General features: G+C 44.8%; 1 protein-coding gene and 1 non-coding gene across 5 annotated transcripts in view; one reads left to right on the forward strand and one right to left on the reverse strand.

Moving 5' to 3' along the window:
- RBP2 (retinol binding protein 2) overlaps window positions 1–22,574 on the forward strand; it is a 34,810-nt gene extending 12,236 nt beyond the window's left edge. For all 4 annotated transcript variants that reach the window (XM_043474114.1, XM_043474117.1, XM_043474116.1 and 1 more), the window contains exons 3-5: window positions 11,959–12,137; window positions 20,710–20,811; window positions 22,320–22,574. In XM_043474114.1, coding sequence (XP_043330049.1) covers window positions 11,959–12,137; window positions 20,710–20,811; window positions 22,320–22,370 — 332 coding nt within the window. In that variant the 3' untranslated portion in view covers window positions 22,371–22,574. The remainder of the gene's footprint in view (window positions 1–11,958; window positions 12,138–20,709; window positions 20,812–22,319) is intronic.
- LOC122445675 lies at window positions 16,006–16,139 on the reverse strand. Its single transcript, XR_006270631.1, has one exon. It is a non-coding gene; the product is annotated as a small nucleolar RNA SNORA33 (small nucleolar RNA).
- Window positions 22,575–22,887: the final 313 nt, after the last annotated feature.

The following is a 22,887-nucleotide window of genomic DNA, read 5'->3' on the forward strand; positions in this document are numbered from 1 at the left end:
GCCCAGGCCCAGTCTCTGTTCTCAAAGAACTGAAAATGGCGCAGCCAGTCAAGCTATAGCCGTGTACAAGTTGCATTCCTATTTTCTACTACAGTGTGATTAAATCATCCCCAAAACATAGAGGCCTTATTGTCTTATACAGTGATCTTATTATTGCCTCTCGTAGATGTGGGAGCTGACCAGGTTCACCTAGAGAGATCTTGCTAGGAGGCTCTCGCTCCATTGTAGCAGGACGGTGGCTGGGCCATCTCAAAGGCTTCTTCATTCCTGTGTCTAGCATTTGGTGCTGGCCAGCCCCTGAGACCTCAGCCAGGGCTATGGTCTACTTGTGGTGTCCTTCATGGCCTGGGTTTCCTCACATCACCCTGGTTGTGTGCAAGGAGAAAGGAGGCAGCAGCTGAATGACCTTTTATGACCCAAACCCAGAAGTCACACAGCATCACTTCTGTTGTATTCTATTGGTTGAAGCAGTCCTGAGTCCACCTATATTCAAAGGAAAGGTACATAGATCCCGCCTCTCAAAATGTCAAAATCACATTGTAAGAACATCCAGTAGGATGAGACATAGTGTTGCAACACTATGTTGCAACAGCTATTTAAGAAAGTATAATCTGCCACAGATAGGACAGCAGGTGATTCTGTCCCTTGGGTCTGAAAGGACTATAGTGATGATAGAACAATGGTGACCGCAAGTGTGTAAGCTGTGTGGTGATGGATGGTAACCAGGCTTGTGGTGAGAATCAGTCTGCAATCTACACAGATACTGAATTATGATGCTATACATTTGAAATTTACATAGTTTTTTTTTTTTTTAAGCGTGTGTGGTGGTGGGTGCTTGTTGGAGAGCTACAATAGACGGGTCATTGAAGGCTTCCTGGGACTTCCCCAGTGGTCCAGTGGCTAAGACTCTGTGATTACAATGCAGGGGGGCCTGAGTCTAATCTCTGGTCAGGGAACTAGATCCAACATGCTGCAACTAAGACCCAGCACAGCCAAATAAAATAATAATAATTTTTAAAAAACCTAATTAGCTAAAATTGTAGATGCCTATTCTTCGGGCTTCCCTGGTGGCTCAGTGGTAAAGAATCAGCCTGCAATCCTGGAGACACAGGAGACTTGGGTTCAATCCCTGGGTCAGGAAGTTCCCCTGGAGGAGGAAATGGCAACCCACCCCAATATTCTTGCCTGGAAAATCCCATGGACAGAGGAGCCCGTGGGCTACAGTCTATAGGGTCACCAGAGTTGGACATGACTGAGTGACTGAGCAGGCATACATGAAGTCTTCCTAAGTGCTTCTGGGTGGAGTTTTGAAGGAAGGAGAGGAGTGCTCCACACAGAGATAGAGCTAGCTCTGGCCCTGTGGGCATATGCCAAGTTTGGATTGATAAGGATGTTTGTGGCCAAGGGAAGCAGGAGTCATATTACCAAGGCAGTGGGGCAAGAAGAGTCAAAAAGGTACCAGGGCCGAATCATGAAGTGATGTATCACATGTGGACATCACCCAAGGACATCATGCAAGAAGAGAATCCTGGGAAGAACTGTAGAGAGAAGAGAGAGTCCATGAATGCCCTGACAGCCAGCAGAGATGGTCGGAGAACTGAAGAAGCGGTTACTGTGGCCCTGGGAAGATGCAAGAGCGGTGCCAAGGAGGGCAGCCAGGGGGTTGTCCATAGCAGGAAACAGACCAGATTTGGTGGCTAAGTGGAGAAGAGGCAAGAATGAGCCTAGAAAACAAAACACCACCATGTAACTTTAATCAGGAAAATAGGAGTGTATAATGGAAGGCATCTCTTCTGAAAATACCCAGTTAACATTGAACTTAGAATCTTTTGGGAAATTTTTATTCCAAACATTGTAAACATCAGGAAAAATACAATTCCCTTAATTCATACAAAAAAGTGAGGATCATCTTCGATGAAGAGCATCTTTTCACTGAAATTTTCATGCACAGATTTAAAAGAGCAGTGGCCACTGCAAAAAGTCCTAGTGGGTCTCTGAAAAATTTTACCAGGATGGCAGTAGCCTTAGAGACTGAAGTCAAGGAGCTCCCACCTGAGTGGTCTATGCCAGGAAGCATTTCCTGATTACCCACAAGGTTCAAAAGCCTTACACTCTGAAGGAACCAAAGTGTAACATCAGAGGTGAGCACAGGTACAAACAATTCTCATGCCATGATAAGTATCATGCTATCATGAGCTTCCTATATATTTTTTCTTTCATTTAATTAATTCAGTTTCAACAAATGCATGAGCACCTATGGAACACCAGGAAGTGCTCCGGGCATTGGCGAAGTGTAGTAAATGAGGCAACAAACTCCCTTCCTTTGTGGAGCGTGCATGCTAGTAGGAGAGAGAGTAACAGTTTAAGATGATGTACTTTAAAGAAAATAGAAAGGAATTTTGGGAGGAGAGTGATGGGTGATCAGGGAAGGCTGTCTGAGGAGGTGACCCTGGAGGTGAGGCTTGAATGCTGAAAAGCGATGTTTCAGGTACAGCAAGTACACAGGCTCTGGGTGTGTTCGAGAAATATGCAAAGACTGGTGTGCCGGGAATGTGCTGAGCCCAGTGGTAGGTCAGGCCTTATGATGGGCAGACTTAATCCATCTTATTTATATTCTTTAAGGTTTGCTATGGCTACAGTGTGAAGAATGAACCACAGGAGGGCAAGACTAGAAACAAGCAGGCCCACTCAGGAGGTTTCTGTGTTGTTCAGGCAAGAAATGCTGGTGGGTTGGGTTGGGGCGATACCCAGGACTAAAGAAGAGAAGATAGAGATTTAGTGAATATTTTGGAGATAAAGCCAACAGGACTTTCAGATGAAAATTGAATGGGAAGAAATGCAGGTGGCCCCCAGGTTGAAGCCTGCATAGTTGGGAAGACCATAACTCCATCAGCTGACATGGGGAAACATGGAGAGGAGTAAGTTTGGATAGAGGTGCTGGGTAGGGGGCGATGCATTAAGAATTCTGAGTTGCTTATTTTGATTTCAGATGGCTGTGATGCATCCAAGGAGAGTGTTAAAATTGGCATCTTGATATAAGATCTAGAACTCAGTGTAGAGTCAGGGATAAAGCCAAAGGAATGCTTGCCATTTTAAGGAGTGAAGAAGCTGAAGGTCAGGAAAGTGGAAAAACTTTCCAGGGATCACTTCTGGCTGGAAAATTGTGTTGCTCAGACATGAGCCCAGTGTGTCTGCTTCTAGCCCCCAAGCCCTTGCTGCAGCACTGTCCCAGGTGCCGCCGCTGCTGCTAAGTTGCTCAGTCGTGTCCGACTCTGTGCGACCCCATAGACGGCAGCCCACCAGGCTCCTCGGGAGAATCCGAGAATCCGCGGGATTCTCTAGGCAAGAATACTGGAGTGGGTTGCCATTTCCTTCTCCCAGGTGAGGGTACTAATATGGAGTTAGGGGAGAGGGAGCTTCACAGTGAGCAAGGTTCGTCAGGATGGGGACCTCCAGCGAAGGCAGGAGAAACGCTCAGAACACTGCAGACACACGACAGAAACACTGCAAGAGAATAATTCAGAGTCCCTGGGTAGAAATGAATGAATAAATGAATATATGAATGAATGTCTGATGACCTAACAAAGAGTTAGCTTCATGACATTTAAATTGCTGCTGGTGCTCACAAATCAATGAGGTTAACACTTGCCAAAATCTTTACTTGATTGGAGTTTCAAACAGGGACAGTGTTGTGGGAAAAACCCCGCTGAAGATAAGTTTGGTCCCTTGCTATGGGTCTTCCCTGGTGTGTACTGGCATCTCCTCCTCCCTGACCCCCATCCCAGTGGTGAGGACCAGACTATGGGTGGGGCACAAAGTCATTTTTTCAATCTAGAGAAGAAGCAGTGTTTGATTCAGTTTGCATAGAGATAAAAAGTACAAGGGGGCACGCAGGCTCCCCAGGGTCTCCAGCCTGCCTCTGCTGTCTAGGGAAGGCTTTGAATATATTTGGAGAAGTCCATGAGGGTGAGAGAGGAGGAGGCAGGATGGGGCAAAGACAGTTCCTCTCTTAATGGATTATCCCGAGGAGGAAATGGCATGGAAAGATGGAGAAGATTGCTCTTTCACTCTGCTTCTCACAACTGCTTAAATGCTGATGACTTGTAAATTAAGAGTCCAGGTTTGAAGTCCATGGAAGCTGCACTTGGAATGGGTCTCAGATTTCATGTGATGAATCCGTGTGCATCTCTGCTCTTTAATTTACAAAGCTCGCCTGCCCTTTTAGCCTACCACTTTAGCTTTTTCCACAAGCACATTACAAAGCATTTTAATGTTGAGTAGCATACTCATATTTCAACTTTATGGCTTGCATTGTTCAAAATGCAGTTATGAAAAGTATGCTTTAATAAAGTCACTTCAGTGGTTTTTTTTTTTTTTTTCTTCTGCAGCAGCTACAAGCCATATATATTATTCAGAAATAGCTTGCCTTTGGACCTTCTCCTCTGAGATAGAAATTCATTTCACCTGGCTATAAATCAAGCTCAGAGATACCTTTAATCCAGAAAAGCAGATCAAATACATTTGATAACCCTGGTGTTCAAATACCATATCAGGAAAATAATTTTCCCTGCAAAGTACAAAGAGGAAGTGTTTTTGTAATCTGTGTGTGTGTGTGCTTGTGTATTCTACAGCAGCAGTTAAACCTTTCCTTTTGATTAGAAATATCGAGAATCCACCAAGAGAATGTTTGGCTCCCTTCCCTGGGGTGGAGCAGAGGTGACATGATTAACTAGCTGGCGCATATGGTAAAGGGTAGCCAAGAGGTCAAGCTATTTTTCAATCCAGAGAAGAAACGATGTTTGATTCAATTTGCATAGAGCCTCTAATAAGATTCCCTGGCTCTGGTCAGAAAGACTGACTGGGGCTGGTATTTCCAGGACAAACCTGTTCTCTTGGCAATAGACATTTTTAGATGCGATCTACCTCTCTGAACAACCAGGGACAAGCAATAATTTCTGTTTGGGGAGCCTTAGTTGTAAATGATAAACAGAATGTACTTGTAGGCAAAGAGTCAGGAGCACTTCCTAGCTGGGTACCTCTGAACCGGTCACTTAAATTCTCTGAGCTTTGATTTCCATATCTGTGGAGTAAAAATAGACTTGCTCTCTGAAGACCACTTAAATTTAGATTTCTAAATTTCTCTGTAATTCCCAATTCTTCCTTAGTACAGTCGACCCTTGAACAACAGGGGCAGGGGGGTGGGTGTGCAGTGGGGGCATGTTAAGGGTCCTGACTCTTCACTCAGTCAAAACTGTGCACAGAACATGTAGTTGGCCCTCCCTATACATGTAGTTCCTCCGTATCCTTGGTTTTGCATCTGCAAATTTAACCAACCACAGATGGTGTAGTTCTGTAGCTACTATTGAAAAAAATCCATATATCAGTGGACCTGCACAGTTCAAACCTGTGTCATTCAAGAGTCAGCCATGGTTTTGTGTGACACCCTCCCCTCTGTTTCATCGGGTTAACACATGATCCGTGGTTTTATTTCCTCGTCTCCTACCTGTGACTCCAACAGGGTTTAGCATAGCCTGGACCTCACTCAGCACAGAGGACTAGAGCAGGAACTCAAATTTCTACCCTTTGGCCAAACTATGGTGTGAGGAAACCAGTCCATGCAAACGAAGGTCTGATCAGGCTGGATTAAATGCCCTTGTGGGAAGCCAGGGCTGTATTAGGGAGGGAGAGCATCGATTAGTCAGCATTCTGACTGTTCCTTCAGAGCCCAGGACCCTTGGGCTGTGTGGAATGGCAGATGGCTGTGGAGATGCATAAATAGGATCTGAATGCTAATCTGGCCACTGTTTTGTTTTTTAAGCATTTAAAAAATATTTTTATTTATCTTTGGCCATGTTGTGTGGCCTGCAGGACCTTAGTTCCCTGGTCAGGGATTGAACACGGGCCCTGGCAGTGAAAGCCTGGAATTCTAACCATTAGACCACCAGGCCTTCCTGACCACTGTTTGATCAGAACTGAAAAGATCAAAGAGAAGGCGCCAATTGCATCAAATACCCACCAGCTCCTTGGCACTGGGTAAAGCACTTTCCTATCATTTTAATGGAATCCTTACATAAATAATGCTATGAGATGAGCTTTCTTTCCCCACTTTACTATGAGAAACAAACTCAGGACAGGAAGGTGAGTTCCCTGAGGTCACACAGCTGGGAGATCAGAGATAGGATCTTTGCCCAGATCTCACCCTCACTCTTTTACACCAGGAATTCTAATTGTGGACATGTGCAGAATTGCTTAGAAGGCTTGTAAAAACAAGAAGGGCCCAACCCCCTACTGTAGGTATAGGGTGGATCGCAGAATATACATTTCTAAAAGGTTTTCATGTACCTGCTTGCTGGCCCAGGGGTCTTACTTGGAGAACCACTGTCCTAGACCACAGTGCCCACATTAACCAATCCATAAGTATCTCTTGAACTCGCACTGTGTGCCCAGCACTGGGCCTGGTTCTATGGGGACACAGAGCAAAAAGCCAACATCGTCCTTGGCCTCACAGTGTTGAGACTTTGGAGAAAAGAGCAACGAACCCCATGAAAAAGAGGAGAATGTCAGGTAGTGCCTCCTGGGAGCTAAACTTCTGGGCCTGGAAAGCAGGTGAGGAAGGAGGCAGGAAAGGGTAGAACGTGCTGGAGCAGGTGAGGCTGGGTGGGGAGGGGCAGGGATTCAGGGAAAGAGGTACAGGGGGTATCTGGGAAAATGCAAAGAACTCTGAGGAATCTGGGGGCTGATTTCAACGATGCCAGCAGCTACCACTTAAGGAACCATTACCATAGCCACCAGCTCCCAGGCGGAACTCTCCTACACCATCACATTTAATCCCCAAAATAGCCTGATGCAGTTAGTAAATACCTCCACTTACAGCTGCTGCTCTGTGCTGCTTCCAGATCTGGACCCTAGTGACCAGGGATGTGGCTAAAGTTAGACTCCCAGACATCACCTGGCTCATTAGGCTGCATTTCTGGGGCAGAAGGAGAGAAACATGAGTCGGAGGGTGATATTAGCCTCTGCCTAGCATAAGCACATGTTTATACCAACTGGAAGGTGGAAGACTCTTTTTCAGCTTTTAGCAATTTTAAGGAAGGATTCACTTTAAAATCAGAAATACTTGACCACTTGGTCCTGCTTAGTCCTCCTTGCCAAACAAGGCAACTATTGCCTTAAAGGGAGAAAAATTGAACAGGGGATATTTTCACAACTACAGGGACCAGGAGACAGAGATAAAGGCCTCAGGAGGAGTTTTGTCAGCCCTTCCTGTATTATGTTCTGTGAAACCCTAACCAGCTGGAAATCCCACCATAGGGGGTTCTACAGCCACGTAAGGTTGGGAAAGGGCTTCCCAGGTGGTGCTAGTGGTAAAGAACCCACCTGCCCACACAGGAGATGTAAGAGAAGCAGGTTCGATCTCTGGATTAGAAAGTTCCCCTGGAGGAGAGCACAGCAACCCACTCCAGTATTCTTGCCTGGAGAATCCCATGGACAGAGGAGCCTGGCGGGCTACAGTCCACAGGGTCGAACAGAGTCAGACACAACTGAGTGACTTAGCACACAGGCAAAGTTGGGAGAGGCTACATCTTGTACCCTGCTGTTGGAGCTACAAAGAATCTTTTCCAGATTAAAGGCTCCTTGAAGTTTTTCAGCATAGAAAACAGCCAGCCTGTCTTGATTTTAACTCCTCATTTCTCAAACTTAGTTGATCATGAGTTCCCATTTGAAAATAATTTTGACCACTAGTCTTTTATGAACTGAACCCATGGCAAACACCATGAGGCACCCTGGGCTCTGTGAATGCTGGCTGAGATGCCCAGGGGCTTCAGAGTGGCAGAGAGGGCATTTATCTCCCCCCACACCCTGGGGCCTACACACCTTCCCCCCCAAACACCCAGGCTGTATGGCTTGAAAGTGCCCAGGTACCATTTTGTAAGCCACAAGGCTGAAGCCATCAGAAAACGTCCAGGGTTGGAGTGTAGTTCCTCCAGTTCTGAATTCCTGTAGAGTCGTAGGCCTAGTAAGCAATTTCTGTCTGGTGGGGACAGTGCACATGAGCTCTGGGGAACATCAGCTACTCCAAACAGGGAGGGCTCACACAGTTGGATCGAGAAGCCCTGTGGCTCCAGGGGAAATGTAGAGTCAGAAGTTCCTGGTATCTTGGGCAGCCCCTGAAAGTGCACAAACTGGAGTGGTCTGATGTGATGCAATGGGCCAGCCCAGAGCTTATGGAGCACAGAGCTAGCTCTGGAGACAGGCCATCAGTTACAGGTTCTATTACCACCTCTATTGCTTCCTCACTGTATAATCCAAGGCAAGTGGCACAGCCTCTGTAAGCCAGGTTCCTCATTAGTAAAATGGAGATAATATCTGTGGTTTTTGTGGGTTTTGTGAGAGAATGGAGTGAGTGAAGTTTCCCAGGGAAGGTTCTACCATGGGGCACCATTCCTGGTTGATTCCAAGGCGCGTCTTAACTATCACCCTGAAGGTTCTCAGACAGCATGGCCCCCAGAGTCACCTTACCTAAAACTTAGCTCCTAAGTGCCCCTGTAAAATTTTTTCTCCAATTTGTCTGATTCTACCTTGGTTCCCTAAGCTCAGAACCTCTGTTTTCACCTCCCAACTTGATCTTCTACACATCCATCCAAATGCCAAACCCTCTGATTGCTTCTCAACTGTGTAACCTTAGACAAGACACTTAACATCTCTGGGCCTCCATGTCATCAGAGAGATTTGTGAGTGAGATGCCATGAGAGATTTCTGCAAGTGAAAGAACCTTAGCCCTCTGAGGAAAGAATTCAACAAAGAGACCAAGATTATAAAGAAAGCACAGAGTTTATTAGAAGCACAGTATGTGTGGAAGAGTGTACAAAGAAGCAGTTTATTTAGGGCAGAAGCTGAAGTTGCATCCTTGAAGAAGAGCGCAGGTGTTCTTACATAGAGAGGTGTGAATAGGGGTAGCTTAGTTTGTGAATATGGGCTTAATCTTACCAGGCTTAGGTGGGAGTGACTCCCCTTTCCCTCTCCTATGATTGTATCCTCCGCAATTCCTTATTTGGACTTCCACCAGGCTCCATTTTTAATCTCTCCCGTAGCACCTACTTGAAACCCACAGGTGTGAGGGTGGGGTCAAAACTGCAATGCTAATCATACTATGATGATATTACAATGTGGCCAGGGTTACTAGAAGATGACTTGACATAATCTCCGCTCCTGTGTTGGGTGAAGAAATCCTCTTGATCACAAGAATGAGGAGGCTGCCGTGGCTGCTTTGTCTTTCATCCAATCATCGGCGGTCTTTACATTTTTATTGCGCATGCTCCACGGTTTTCACATCAGAGTCTCTTGCTCAGATGCTACAAAGTTTTTGTCTTGGGTGCGGTTCCTCCATCATCGCCTCATTAAGTGCAAAACAAGGAGATGACTTGCCTTCTGCATAATACCTATGCATGAGGACCCTGTCCTCGGGCTTAGCCTTGACTTTTCCTACCTCATACTTAAATAGCAGCTTTCAAATTTCTTAAACTATTAAAGTCTTTCCCCAAAAAGCAACCCCCTAAGGAAATCTAAGGTCTAAAACTATCCAGAGATTCAGGGTCTGAGATAAGGCTCAGAAATCTATACTTTTTACATCTTCCCAGGTGATGCAGATGGGCAGCCAGTTTTGGGTCCCATCAGTGAATTCTTAGATGTGGCAAGTTCTCAATAAATAGTATTAATAATGAACAGTAGTTGAGCAAGGTGCTAGCATTCATGTATCAGTTTAGGGCAACTTGAACCTTTTTGTCTCTTCAACTTATGGTATGTAATCCTTTTACCTTCTGGGTTGCCTAACATAACTTGAAATTATTCCCTTATGATTAAAGTGTTAGTAGCTCAGTCATGCCTTGACTCTTTGCAACCCCATGGTCTGTAGCCCACCAGACTCCTCTATCCGTGGGATTCTCCAGGCAAGAATACTGGAGTAAGCAGCCATTCCCTTCTCTAGGGTCTTCCCAACCCGGGAATTGAACCTAGGTCTCCTACATTGCAGGTGTATTCTTTACCATCTGAGCCACCAGGGAAGCCCCTTATGATAAAAGCTGGCTTTATACAACTTAGGATCCCAAAGACCATCCAGTTGAGATCCCTCCTGGATTCTGCTGTGATCTAGGCATCCAGCTTGGACCTCTTCTTGGTCCTTTGTGAGAGAGTAAGTGGTAGTGACCAAAGAGGGATTCAGAAAGAAATGGGTCAGAAAGGAAATGGGGAGAGAAGGTGAGTGAAGTGATGCTTCACTTCAGGGAAGTGAATCGCTGCTATCCAGGGAAGGATAGCAGAAAGGGTGGGGATGCAACCACTGGAGTTGTTCATTCTCTAAATTGACAGTTACTCCATGAAGTGTTGATAACTGCTAGTCTCATTCTTGGGCACAATAGTATTTATCCCCCACCAGATAGTACACAATGTGAAGTTTAATCAGCTACTACCATAGAGATGAGGCTGGAATTCTCAGAGAAACAGCATTCAGTGAATTTGAACTGTTCTTACTCTTGAAGTCATTATTACCTTGGGTTATGAGAGAATCAATCTCAGTGTGTTTTGAAATCTTCTAGGTAAACTGTCTCTAAAAAAAAAAAAATTAAAGATTTAGACTGACATCCAACGATTCTGGAGAATTCACAGTGTGTGTGTTTGTTGCTCAGTCATGTCCGACGCTCTGTGACCCCGTGGATTGTAGCCTACCAGACTCCTGTGTCCACTGGGATTCTCCAGGCAAAAATACTGGAGAGGGTTGCTGTTCCCTTCTCCAGGGGATCTTCCTTACAGGGATCAAACTCAGGTCTCCTGCATTGAAGGCAGATTCTTTACCATCTGAGCCACCAGGGAAGCATGAAATTTCACAGGCGTTAGGGTCAAATGTCAGATATGATTTGGCTAGAGACCAAAAGCTTAATGATGTTTGTAACAAGGATAGGAATGTAACAGTTCTGGTACTATCCTCTGTTTCTACATCATTTTCACAGGACAGTAACATTTTGGCCTGGGTGCCATTTTATGTACAGAGTTTAGCAGGAGGCAGGCTCAGCACTCAGATTCTTGCTGTAAAATGAAAAGCTTAGGAAATGAAACACACTATTGAAGGGCATGCTCCCTTTTACTTACAAATAGTCTCTAGGAAATGAATAAGATTTTCTTTAAAATATCAAGGCAAAGAAAAGGTGTAAATGGAGTAGATACAACAAAAACTGAACAGTAATGAACTCTGCATGGTGAGTGTGCTGAGTTCCTTGTACTCTCCCCTCTACTTCAGTTTGTTTGAAATTTTTTGTAATCAAAATATAAACAATTATTCATCTTTTCCTTAAAGACAACAAAAGAAAGCTCTGAGCAAGTGTTGATTAAGTGTCTGATGTATGTCTAAGCTGTGCTGGGGGCCATGACTAAGGCAGAACAACCTCCTAAAGCTGCTATAAAATGGAAGTTTGTACATATGCTTCCTTTTGGAGAGCATGAATGAAAGTGCTGTCTTTACCCAGGATCTTGACTGGTTGCTTTTAAACAGCCTTTTTCTGTCTTAGACCACAAAGACTTCTGTTCAGCAAACTCTTAGGAGGAAGCCAATACGTCAATAGATAGAAGGGAGCTGCTGTGGGGGAGAGGTGTGTGCATGTTGTATATATGTATGCATGTGTGTGTATATGTGTGCACACACACACCCTGGGGAGTTGCAGCTCAGTGGTGAGCTCTGCCTGCTACCTCCTGTTCTCATCAGGGCCCCCAAGTAGGCTCCCAGAGACCCTGGGTTTCCTGACAGTTGGCTGAGATGCCCGGACTGGCCGTGTACAAGACGGCTCTCGCTTCCCACTTAAGTGGCCGGCCTGAGATCCGCGTCTCTGGTCTTGAGTGCTTGGCCTTGTTAGAGAAATGAATGAGTCTGGCTGAGCACCTCATAACCTTCACGACTCCCTGTGCCAACAGATATTGATTTTGCCACCCGCAAGATCGCCATCCATCTGACTCAGACGAAGATCATTGAGCAAGACGGCGATAAGTTCAAGACGCAAACCAAGAGCACATTCCGTAACTATAATGTGGATTTCACAGTCGGGGTGGAGTTTGAAGAGCATACAAAGGGCCTGGACGACCGGAAAGTTCAGGTACTGACTGGGCTAGAGTTTTCACTGGCATGCTCTTGGTGCAGGGGCTGGTTTTTGGCTTTACAATGGAACAATGACTGAAACAACCTGCGAGGCATCAGGAGAGGGGCACCAGAATGGACTCAGTGATGCTGGATAAGCAAATATTGAACGTTTAGTGGGAAGAAGCAGGCTGGCCTCTGCGTGAAGCTTATAAGCCAGGGAGAGATTAAAGGATACTGACCTCTCAAGTATCCAAAGTAAGAGACTGACTCATAGACTGACGTGGGCCTGGCAGGCAAAGGGAAGAAGGCCAGGGGGAGTCATAGGGAAGGATGATATTGATGCCAACTGAATAGCATAGCTTCATCACAGGGCAGCCCTCCTCAGCAGCAGCCAAGCATTGCCATAGAAGATGAAGTCCTCATATTGCTAGAATTTTTATTCTTTTCAGGAGCTGTTGAGCATTCATATGTTTCTATATGCAATATCTCCATTTTAGATGATCCCAACTGATTTATTTATCTTTTAGAAAATTGTAATGCAAATCACACCCAAAAATCAGTAGACTAGATGAAGTCAGGCTTTCTCCAATCCTAGTAACTCAGAGAAATCTCTGTCAAGTTTGTGTCTTCAGTCTCAGCCTCACCTTAACTTGCAGGACATAATCGAGGAAACCCTCTGTGCATCAGAAGGCAGACTTCTAGCCTCTTGTACTGTTTGGATATAGGGAGGCACCTAAGGCAAGCAGACAACTGAGTGCAGAGTGGGAAGTGATCTCCAAGCCTGAGAACTGGAGTCTGCAGAAGAGGCAGGCCCTCACCCAAGGGGCCCTCAGGAATAAGGCAGAGATTGGTAGTAGCAGGGAGAAGTGGGGTGGTGGTGAGGCACACGAGACCAACAGCAGGTCCTTCTCTCCTCCTGGGTCACCTGGTGGTATCACAGCCCAGTGACTAACTCTTGTACTGTCCACACTCATGCTCAGTGTGAATGTCTTTGGTTTTCCAAATGCAATTACACCTGGGTAGTCCCAACAAACACAAATGGGGAGAAATCCAATCTCAGTCATGTCCACACTCACGATCAGTGTGAACATCTTTGGTTTTCCCAATCTAATTGCACATGAGTAGTCCCAACAAACACAAATGAAGAGAAATCCAATTTAAGGATGCCCACACCCAAATCTTAGCATCAAAAAGTGCCCTGAGATTGCACAGTCCAGCACAAGTCCATGCAGTTCATATAGGAGTGGTCAGCTTGAAGCCTCATGGTACCCACTCCCTCTGTGCCAATACAGCCACCAGGACCTCTCTCTTGACTCCCAAGCTGAGGAGGGCTGGACTAAGGCTCCTGTGCCCAGTTATCCATGCTCTCACCTCTACAGAAGGCCAGCCTCTTGGAGGGTCACAAGGAAGTAGGACCCACCAGCCTGCCTTTCCCCCTGAGCGCCTCTCACCCCAGAGTCCCACTCTTTCTGGTGCTTCCAGGAGCTCCTTCAAAGTTGGAGATCTCAACTCTTCCCCCAGGGCTCTGGCTCCTCTCTTGGCGTGTGGAGGAAAAGAGGTCATCATTCTCTGAGGACAACTCTAAAGCCAAAAAGGCAAGATTTTATTTCTCAATCAAGTTGTCCTGAGACATTGATCATCTTAGTCATTCAGTCTGGGTTGAATGGCGTTTAATGCCCCTTGCTGAAGAAAAGTGGGAAATGGAAAGCACTTTGGAAATGCTTCCATCAGAGCAGTCTTGGCAGGAGACCCGAAGCTCAGCCCTTGTGGAATTGCTCCCCAAGGGTTTACTGGATCTTCAAGGCTTTTCTGAACTGTGTGGCTGCAAGGTCAAATCATCAGACACCAGAACTGATAGGAAGATTTGTCTCAGGATTTTTGCATCCCTTTGCTGTTTTAACCTAATCAATTCTAAATGATTCATTTTCCCCTCACTTCTCAGTTTTGGGTGTGGGTTGTTGAAAAGCAGGCCTGTCCTCTGACTCATTCTTTTATCACCTTTGATGTTGGAGAACTCACTTTTAAAGGACTCCATCCAATAATGCCTACCCTTCTTTCTCTCCCTTCCACACACTGTCCCCTCTGAGAGCCATCCATCCTCTCTCCCAGATCAGCTCTTACTTTCTCACTTCTGGTTGATGTTTTGCCTGCAGTAATAAGCCAGGGCTGATGAACATACATAAACACACACACACACACACACACACACATACAGTGGGGGTGCTGAGAAGTACCTAGACAGAATTTTCCCAGCCTCCAGTATGTGCTGTTCCCATGAGAAATACAACACAGACCAGGTGCCCTCAGCACTACCTTCTTCTTGTGACCTAACTACAACCGTTTAGCTGAAGAGGGAGGGGAGAAAGTGGGTGAATCTATGTCTCTGATTAATTTCTATTGCTCACACTTGATAGCACACCCGAGTGCACACAGAAATTGTTCTGTATGCCTGTGCACATTTGTGTGTAGTGCTCCTCTACTCCTCATCCTCTTATTCTCCAGGATCCAGGACACCACTGTCTTAACTCCTTGGTCATTTGCATGAGCCCCTCTGAAAATCTCCTCATTCAGCAGTTTGGAGGAGAGAGGTTGGGGATGGGTTGCAGCAGAGGTCCTTCAGGGCCCTGCAGGGCCCAGTTCTGTGATGTCCAAGGGCAGGAGTGAAGAAACCACATTAATCATGCATCTCACTCTTTTCTGAGGGACTCAGGGACCACCTTCTTCCTTCCTGTGGGTTGAATAAATTACCAGCTTCCTACACTTACTTATTTCTCAGAATTTAAAGCCCCATCAAAAATACACAAGCTAGGGAGTTTTGGGGAGAATGGATACATGTATAGGTATGGCTGAGTCCCATTGCTGTCCACTTGAAACTCACAACATTGTTAATTGGCTATACTCTAATGTAAAACAGAAAGTTTAAAAAAATAAAATAAAATACACAAGCTACCCAAAGTAAAATAAAACTATGAAGCAGTAATTGATGTTCACACCACAGGATGTCATGCAACCATATAAAGGAATGAAGTACATTCACACGTACTATAACACGGATAAACTTGGAAACTATTACGCTAAGTGAGAAGACAAACCCAAAAGGCTACATATTGTATCATTTATATGAAATGTCTAGAATAGGCGAATCTGTAGAGACATTAATGGTTGCCATTAGTAGTGATTGCTAATAGGTACTGGGTTTCTTTTGGGGGTGATGAAAATGTTCTAGATTTAATTAGTGGTGATAGCCTTACAACCCTGTGAATATATTAAAAATGACTGAATCATATGCTACAAAAGGCTGAATTTTATCTTATCAGAGTTATATCTCAATTAAAAAATAATGGTAGGGAAAAACAGATATGAAGATGGTGGTTAGAGTCATGAATTTGAGAGGACCCATGAGAGCCCAGGGAAAACAGGCTCCCCAGGAGGGGCCCCACCTGGGCGAGGCAGGAGGCAGAACTGACCCTTACTAGAGAATAGATGTACTGGGGAGAGTTTTAACATGCTAATAGTGTCTTTCACTGCTCCTAATTTAAACAGCTGTTATTTTTCTTTAAAGAAAACTTATTTGGGAGTGATTCAAATTTACAGAAAAGTTCAAGAGTGTAACCAAGAATATCTATACACTCTTCACCAAGAGTGACCAGTTGTTAACATTCTGCCTCATTTGCTTTATCATTTGTTCTTACTCTTTCTAGTATATACACATTTTTTTTTCCTGAGCAATCTTATGGGTTACCCCTAAATAACTGAGTGTATATTTTCTAAGAATTAGAATGTTCTCTTGTATAAGCACAGTGTAGTTACCAACCTCTATAACTTTAACATTGACACAGTACCTGTATCTAATTTACCATAACAGGCTGTTATTGTTGTTGTTTTCTTGTGGCCATTTTCAGGGGCCTTAATGACTTCAGTGTCTTAAAGTCTCATAACATGGCTTTCTTATCACCAGCTTTTTCTAAATGTGTTTCTGCAGAAACACATTCAGGTAAGCAGATTGACTGATTGGCTATCATGTGTTGTTTTTAATGTTAACTTTGTGGGCTTCCCTGGTGGCTCAGATGGTAAAGTGTCTGCCTGCAATGTGGGAGACCTGGGTTTGATCCCTGGATCAGGAAGATCCCCTGGAGAAGGAAGTGGCAACCCACTCCAGGACTCTTGCCTGGAAAATTCCATGGACAGAGGAGCCTGGAAGGCTATAGTCCATGAGTTCCCAAAGAGTTGTACATGACTGAACGACTTCACTTTGGACATGGTAATGGAGAAACTGCAATGTGAGGCCAACTTCCTTCTTTAATTTCCTACAAGTCATCCTCTTCATCTTCATGGAACACTACTCTCCCTCTTCAGCATGGCCCAGAACCAGTGGTTTTCCTCTCTTATATCCATCTTCTCAAACTCAAGATCTGTGAAGGCAATTGAATCTCTTTTTAAAGCCTCCTCCAATGCATGGATAAAGGACAACTAAAAGTAAATTGAGTGGTGGCATTTTAGTTCATATAACTATTTTCTTCTCCCTTCTAATTATTTGCTTCATGTAAGAATGAGGCTACAGTATTATAGGTATTACCACAAATCGTTAGTAACTAATTTACTCTGGGGTCAGAAAAACTTTTAGTTAATCTTGTTCCCTAACATGAGTTATTAAAATAAAACATTGGGACAAGCCCTCATGCACCAACATTTTCCCCCTTTGTTCCTTCCACAAATTTGTTAAGCCCCTACTACCTGTGAGGCCTAGGTCAGGAGCTACTGATAAATAATGAATCAGACCCCCTTTTCTGCCCTCAAAAATCTAACAGCCTCTTGAAGTAGCAGACAAGTAGATGGACAATTACCATCTAGTTCCATGTTAATGGACACATGTACACTCCAGTGATAACCAGAACTAAAGCAAGAAGGTGGGGTGACTAAGACACTGTCAAGAACTATCAATGAAAATATCTACATATGCTCATTTATTTCCCCATGTGGATTTATCCTCAAGATTCTGTTTCAACAAAATCATTTAATCACAGACTTATTCAACAGTACTTCTCAGGGACCTATATGCTGATGACTATGCTGAGTCTGGGGCTGAAGAAATGAACAGCTGCCATGACCTCTTCTTTTATGAAGCTTGCTGTCTATTGGAGACAGACATTCATTCAGTCAACATGCATTAGGTGTCCTTGATATGTAAGACAATATGGGCTGGGGACTGGAAGACTCAGTCCTTGCCCAAACAGAAGATGTGAGTCCTTTCTTGTCTATTTGGGAAGGATCTCTGGAATATTCCAGATAATAAATTCCTTCCAAAAGGACAAAAAGAGCAACCTATGAATTAAACTTCTCTTTCAGAGGGTAAAGCGTCTGCCTGCAATGCAGGAGACCCGGGTTCGATCCCTGGGTTGGGAATATCCGCTGGAGAAGGAAATGGCAACCCACTCCGGTACACTTGCCTAGAAAATCCCATGGACGGAGAAGCCTGTAGGCTACAGGCTACAGTCTATGGGGTCGCAAAGATTTGAACACAACAGAGCGACTTTACTTTCACTTTCAAGACATTAAAAAATGTGAAGCTTAGGATGGCCCTGAAGGAAGAGGAGATATATTTTCTTTATTAAACATGTAAAATTGTATTGCTAAATTAATTGGGGGAATATTAATATATATACATGTTTAAAAAAATTAAACACTATAAAGTGAAATTCCTTCCTATCGTGGCCCCCAGCCCCTCAGTTCCTTCCCCAGGGACAACCACTATTAAAGATTTTCTTGACTCCTTGCAGAGGACATATTCAAAACATATGCGTGCATCCCCAATCCCTCTTTCTTTCATGCACATGGCCCTCCTCCTTGCCTCTTTGACTTAAACTATACACTATGGAGACTGCACTTCTCCGTAATATAGAACTGTCTCCTCCTTCCAAGGACTGCAGAAAAGGGAGGAACCACACTGTATTTAACCAGTTACCCACTGATGGGATTTATGAGGCTTCAGGCCTTTGCTGTAACAAACAATGCTGTGATGGGCTGAGGAGTTAAATAAGGAGAAATAAAATTGTACATAAAATATATAATTTGGTCAAGGTCAAATATTATTTTAGAAATAGGTAGATTTAACAATCTATAGAAAACAGATTTATACCAAAAAAAAAAAAAAGATAGACCTGAAGTTGCAAGGACAGTGAATTAAGATAAACACACAGGTTTGTTTATCACCAACTGGGTTTGCAAGATAGAGAGGAAAATAAATGTCTGGTCCTTAGCATAATATCATTCATAGAGGCATAATATGGTTTGCACATACTTGGAAGAAAACCAGCTCACATCAGGATCATCCTTGAGGAATGATAGTACCCACACACCACCACTGCCTGGATGGGAATGATATCATCACTTCACGTGCAAGCCTAATGTGGGCCCAGAGGTGGGTGGCCTTGGAGGACCGCTTAGGGATAGTACAGATTGTCCCTAGGCATGTAATAAGACAGGTAAAGAGGGGAACAGAAAGAGGAGAAGTGGGGCAGAGTGTGAACTTTGTAAATATGTAAATTTAATAAAAGGTTAGAGCCTCTCACGGCATCTCCAAACTGCTGGTCAAGTTAGCCAGGTTGTCTATCACAAGCTCTGCATCTCTGCTACCTTCTCTGTGCCAATTGGTCAGCAGTGCTGCCTGGAGGAAACCCAGGACCAAGGGAAAGTCCACCTCCTGGTTCTAGATGACAAGGTTAGCTTTGGAGTCATCCGTGCAGTCCACTGCTAACTAGGGAGTTTCCCTGCCTTTATTCTTGCCCTCCAGTGGGCAGTCCTCCAATGTGTTTCCTGCAGGGAGAATTCCCAGAAGTAGAATTTCTAGGTCAATGTTATATTTTCAAAGGTAACGTAAAATTGCCCTCCAAAAGATTCATACCGATTTATATACCCACTGGCCCTATATGAGGGCCCATGTTGCTCAGCATCCCCTCCAACTCAGTGTGTTATTAGACTCTTTGATCTTTGACCACAGGATGAATTGTATCTGAAAAACAAACAACCTTAAAACGTGCATGTCTCTTTTTTTAAGTGAGGTTGAATATGTTTTTCATGTTTAAAAGCCACCTGCTAGGGCGGATTTGTTTTTGTTTTGTTTATTTGCCTGTATTTTAAATTTATTTATTTTTAATTGGAGGACAATTGCTTTACAATATTGTGTTGGTTTCTACCATAGATCAACATGAATCAGCCATAAGTAAACATATATCATCTCCCTCTTGAACCCCCGCTCCATTTCCCACTCCATCTTACTCCTTTAGGTTGTCACAGATCACCAGGTTTGAGCTCCCTGCAAAATACAGCAAAATTCCCACTGATCATCTATTTTACACACAGTGATGTCTATGTTTCCATGCTACTCTCAGTCTGTCCCACCCTCTCCTTCCCCTCCTGTGTCCACAAGTCTGTTCTTTATGTCTATGTCTCCCCTGCTGCCCTCCAAATAGGTTCATCAGTACCATCTTCCTAGATTCCTATGTGTGTGTGTGTGTGTGTTAATATACGATATTTATTTTTATCTTTCTGACTTACTTCACTCTGTATAATAGGCTCTTAGGGTTTTTTTTTTCTCCTTATAAGTTGTTGGTTTGGTGTCTTATGTTGAATTTCCTACAAGATTAATGATCTTCTCCTCATTAATTTACAGGAGGGCTTCCCTTGTGGCTTAGCTGGTAAAGAATCTGCCCACAATGCGGAAGACCTGGATTCAATCCCTGGGGTGGGAAGATCCCCTGGAGAAGGGAAAGGCTAACCACTCCAGTATTCTGGCCTGGAGAATTCCATGGACTGTATAGTCCACGGGGTCACAATGAGCCAGACTGAGTGACTTTCACTTTCATTTTAGCTTCGCTGATTGCTCAGTTGGTAAAGAATCAGCCTGCAATGCAGGAGACCCCTGGTTTGATTTCTGGATCGGGAAGATCCACTGGAGAAGGGATAGGCTGCCTATCCCAGTATTCTTGGGCTTTCCTTGTGGCTCAGCTGGTAAAGAATCCACCTACAATGTTGGAGACCTGGGTTTAATCCCTGGGTTGGGAAGATCCCTTGGAGAAGGGAAAGGCTACCCACTCCAGTATTCTGGCCTGGAGAATTCCATGGACTGTATAGTCCATGGGGTCACACGACTGAGAGACTTTCACTTTCACTTTGTATATAAGGAAATCAGGTCTTTGTCTGATATGAGTTACAACTACTTTTCCCAGTTTGTTATTTATCTGTTGACATTGAGTTATTTTTCCCTCCCAGAAATTTTACATGGTAACATAGTTAAATTCATCATCATTTTCCCCCACTGATCTAGAATACTGTCTTTACCATATGGTAAAATGGAAGAATAGAAATCTTTCCAAGAGAAGAGAACTAGCCGTGATTAGCCGGTCTGGCTGGAATGAAGAGTGTGGGGAAAGGAGGCTGGGGGCAGGGTAGGGAGGGTGAGGCTGGCATGGCTATGGCTTGAGGGCTGTGTCCTGGAGCCAAGCAGGAGCCCGGGAGTGGCTGCAGGTTACATGTGTTCAGTCCCCATCAAGACCATGGGTTTGATTTTGCCTGGAAACCTCTCATTACAGACTCTGGTTGTCTGGGAAGGCGATGCCCTTGTGTGCGTGCAGAAGGGGGAAAAGGAGAACCGAGGCTGGAAGCAGTGGGTTGAGGGGGACAAGCTCTATCTGGTAAGTCTCAGGGTCCACCCAGCTTCCCTCTACTCTGCTTTTGCCAACTGCTGGTTCACCTCACCATGCACTTTGACAAGAAAAATGGCCCTCCCTCCTCCCCTAAGCTCCAGCCAAACAAGTGTGGTCATACAGTTAGAAAGTCATTCCTTTCTGGCTCAGGGGACTCCAGGAGGAACTCTATATGGCTATTTCTGTGAATGGCTGCAATTAAAAGGAAAGTTCAAAATGCTGAGTTAGGAAGCTGAGATCCAAGGAGAAACTTAGAGAGTCTGTTAAAGATCAGCTAGGGAGAAATGTGAGGCACAGAATTAAGAGGCCCTGGAGGAGACTGAGACCAGGCCTCAGTGATGTGAGCCTCGGAGGAGAGGGGTCACCATAGGGGTGGGATGTCATGGGGACAAGTTGTACTGGGGGCAGCTGGGCCTGGGAACTGCCTGTGGATCACAGGCACTCCCCTCTCATCCTAAGGTACATCCACCTGATCCCAAAATATTTTGTGTTAATTTGGCACCAGAACAGAGCAGTTGGAACGATTGCTGATTTCCTTGAATAAATTACGCCTGTCTAAATAGCTTAATTTTTCACACTTCAGTCTTTAAAATTGATGCGTCCAACATTCAAAGAGTGAAAAATCTTTCACTCCTTCATGCATTCAGTCACTCATTTGTTAACTGAATGACTCATTCAATGGATGACTCTTCACTCATTCATTCATTCACCTGTAGAGTCAGGCAGATACCTGCCCCCAGCGTCAGTATTCAGGTCACACTCACAGGGTGTCCTTCAGAGCCAGACTGACTCACCTGAGATCTTTATTTCAGAGGCAATGTCAACCAGTGATGAATGGGAGGGAGTCACCATGTTTTCCATCGATGGTTTTCCCTACATGCTCCGGTTTGGATGATAGATTTTTTTAATTGTAGTACAAACCCTGGTGGTCCCTATGGCTAAGACAATGGATTCATTGTCAACTGGAAAGATTTTTGTGGTTGTCCCACACTCGTGTTTCCTCTCCCCTGAAAGGGTCATGCGGGTAAGGCCTGGGGACTCCCTCTGTCCAGAAGAAAGGCAGCATCTTTTCTACCCAGGCAGGCATGGAGGAGCCCCTCTGCAGCCCAATCTACCAGACACCAGAAAACCCCTCACCAGGCCTTCCAAACACTCTCCTTTCAGATCCTTCCCTTCACTGTGGCTTTGCTGCCTCTTTTAAATTAAGCGATGTTGCTTTAATCATGAGAGTAGGAGAAATCCCGCCCAAGAGGGTAATTTCTTTGCATTTTTCATTTTTATAGCTGTTCAAGCTCAATTCAAGTGTCAAAATCAAATTACTGCTACCTGCAGGGCACGCCAGCTGATTGGGTCTCTGAAATGCTTTTTGCCTGGAATGACTAACTGTCCTCTTTATTCCATCTCCCCTCCTCTCTGACTCAGATGCCCAGAGGGCTGGGGGTGGGTGGAAGGAAGGCCTGGCTTGTTAGTCGCTCACCTGCTTTTTGATGTTGCAGGAGCTGACGTGCGGTGACCAGGTGTGCCGTCAAGTGTTCAAGAAGAAGTGATGGTTTAAGGAGGGCCTACTGAGCGTGCATGCCACACTCCCTGTGAAGAGTTCTCTGCCAGCATTGGGGAGCAGCCATGGGGACCCTCCTGGTCCTGACAGAGCCCATTAAGATATCTCGACCTCTCCTGCTTCTGAGATGGCCCACACTATGTCTATGGAGTGTGTTTCCTCCCTGAATAAACCTTTTTTCTCTTTCAGTTCAGTTCAGTCACTCAGTGGTGTCTGACTCTTTGTGACCCCATGAACTGCAGCACGCCAAGCCTCCCTGTCCATCACCAACTCCCAGAGTCTACCCAAACTCATGTCCATTGAGTCGCTGATGTTATCCAACCATCTCATCCTCTGTCGTCCCCTTCTCCTCCTGCCTTCAATCTTTCCCAGCATCAGGGTCTTTTCAAATGAGTCAGCACTCTGCATCAGGTGGCCAAAGTATTGGAGTTTCAGCTTCAACATCAGTCCTTCCAATGAACACCCAGGACTGATCTCCTTTAGGATGGACTGGTTGGATCTCTTGC

This window comes from Cervus canadensis, chromosome 7, assembly GCF_019320065.1.
Source record: "Cervus canadensis isolate Bull #8, Minnesota chromosome 7, ASM1932006v1, whole genome shotgun sequence".
Taxonomy (NCBI): Eukaryota; Metazoa; Chordata; class Mammalia; order Artiodactyla; family Cervidae; genus Cervus; species Cervus canadensis.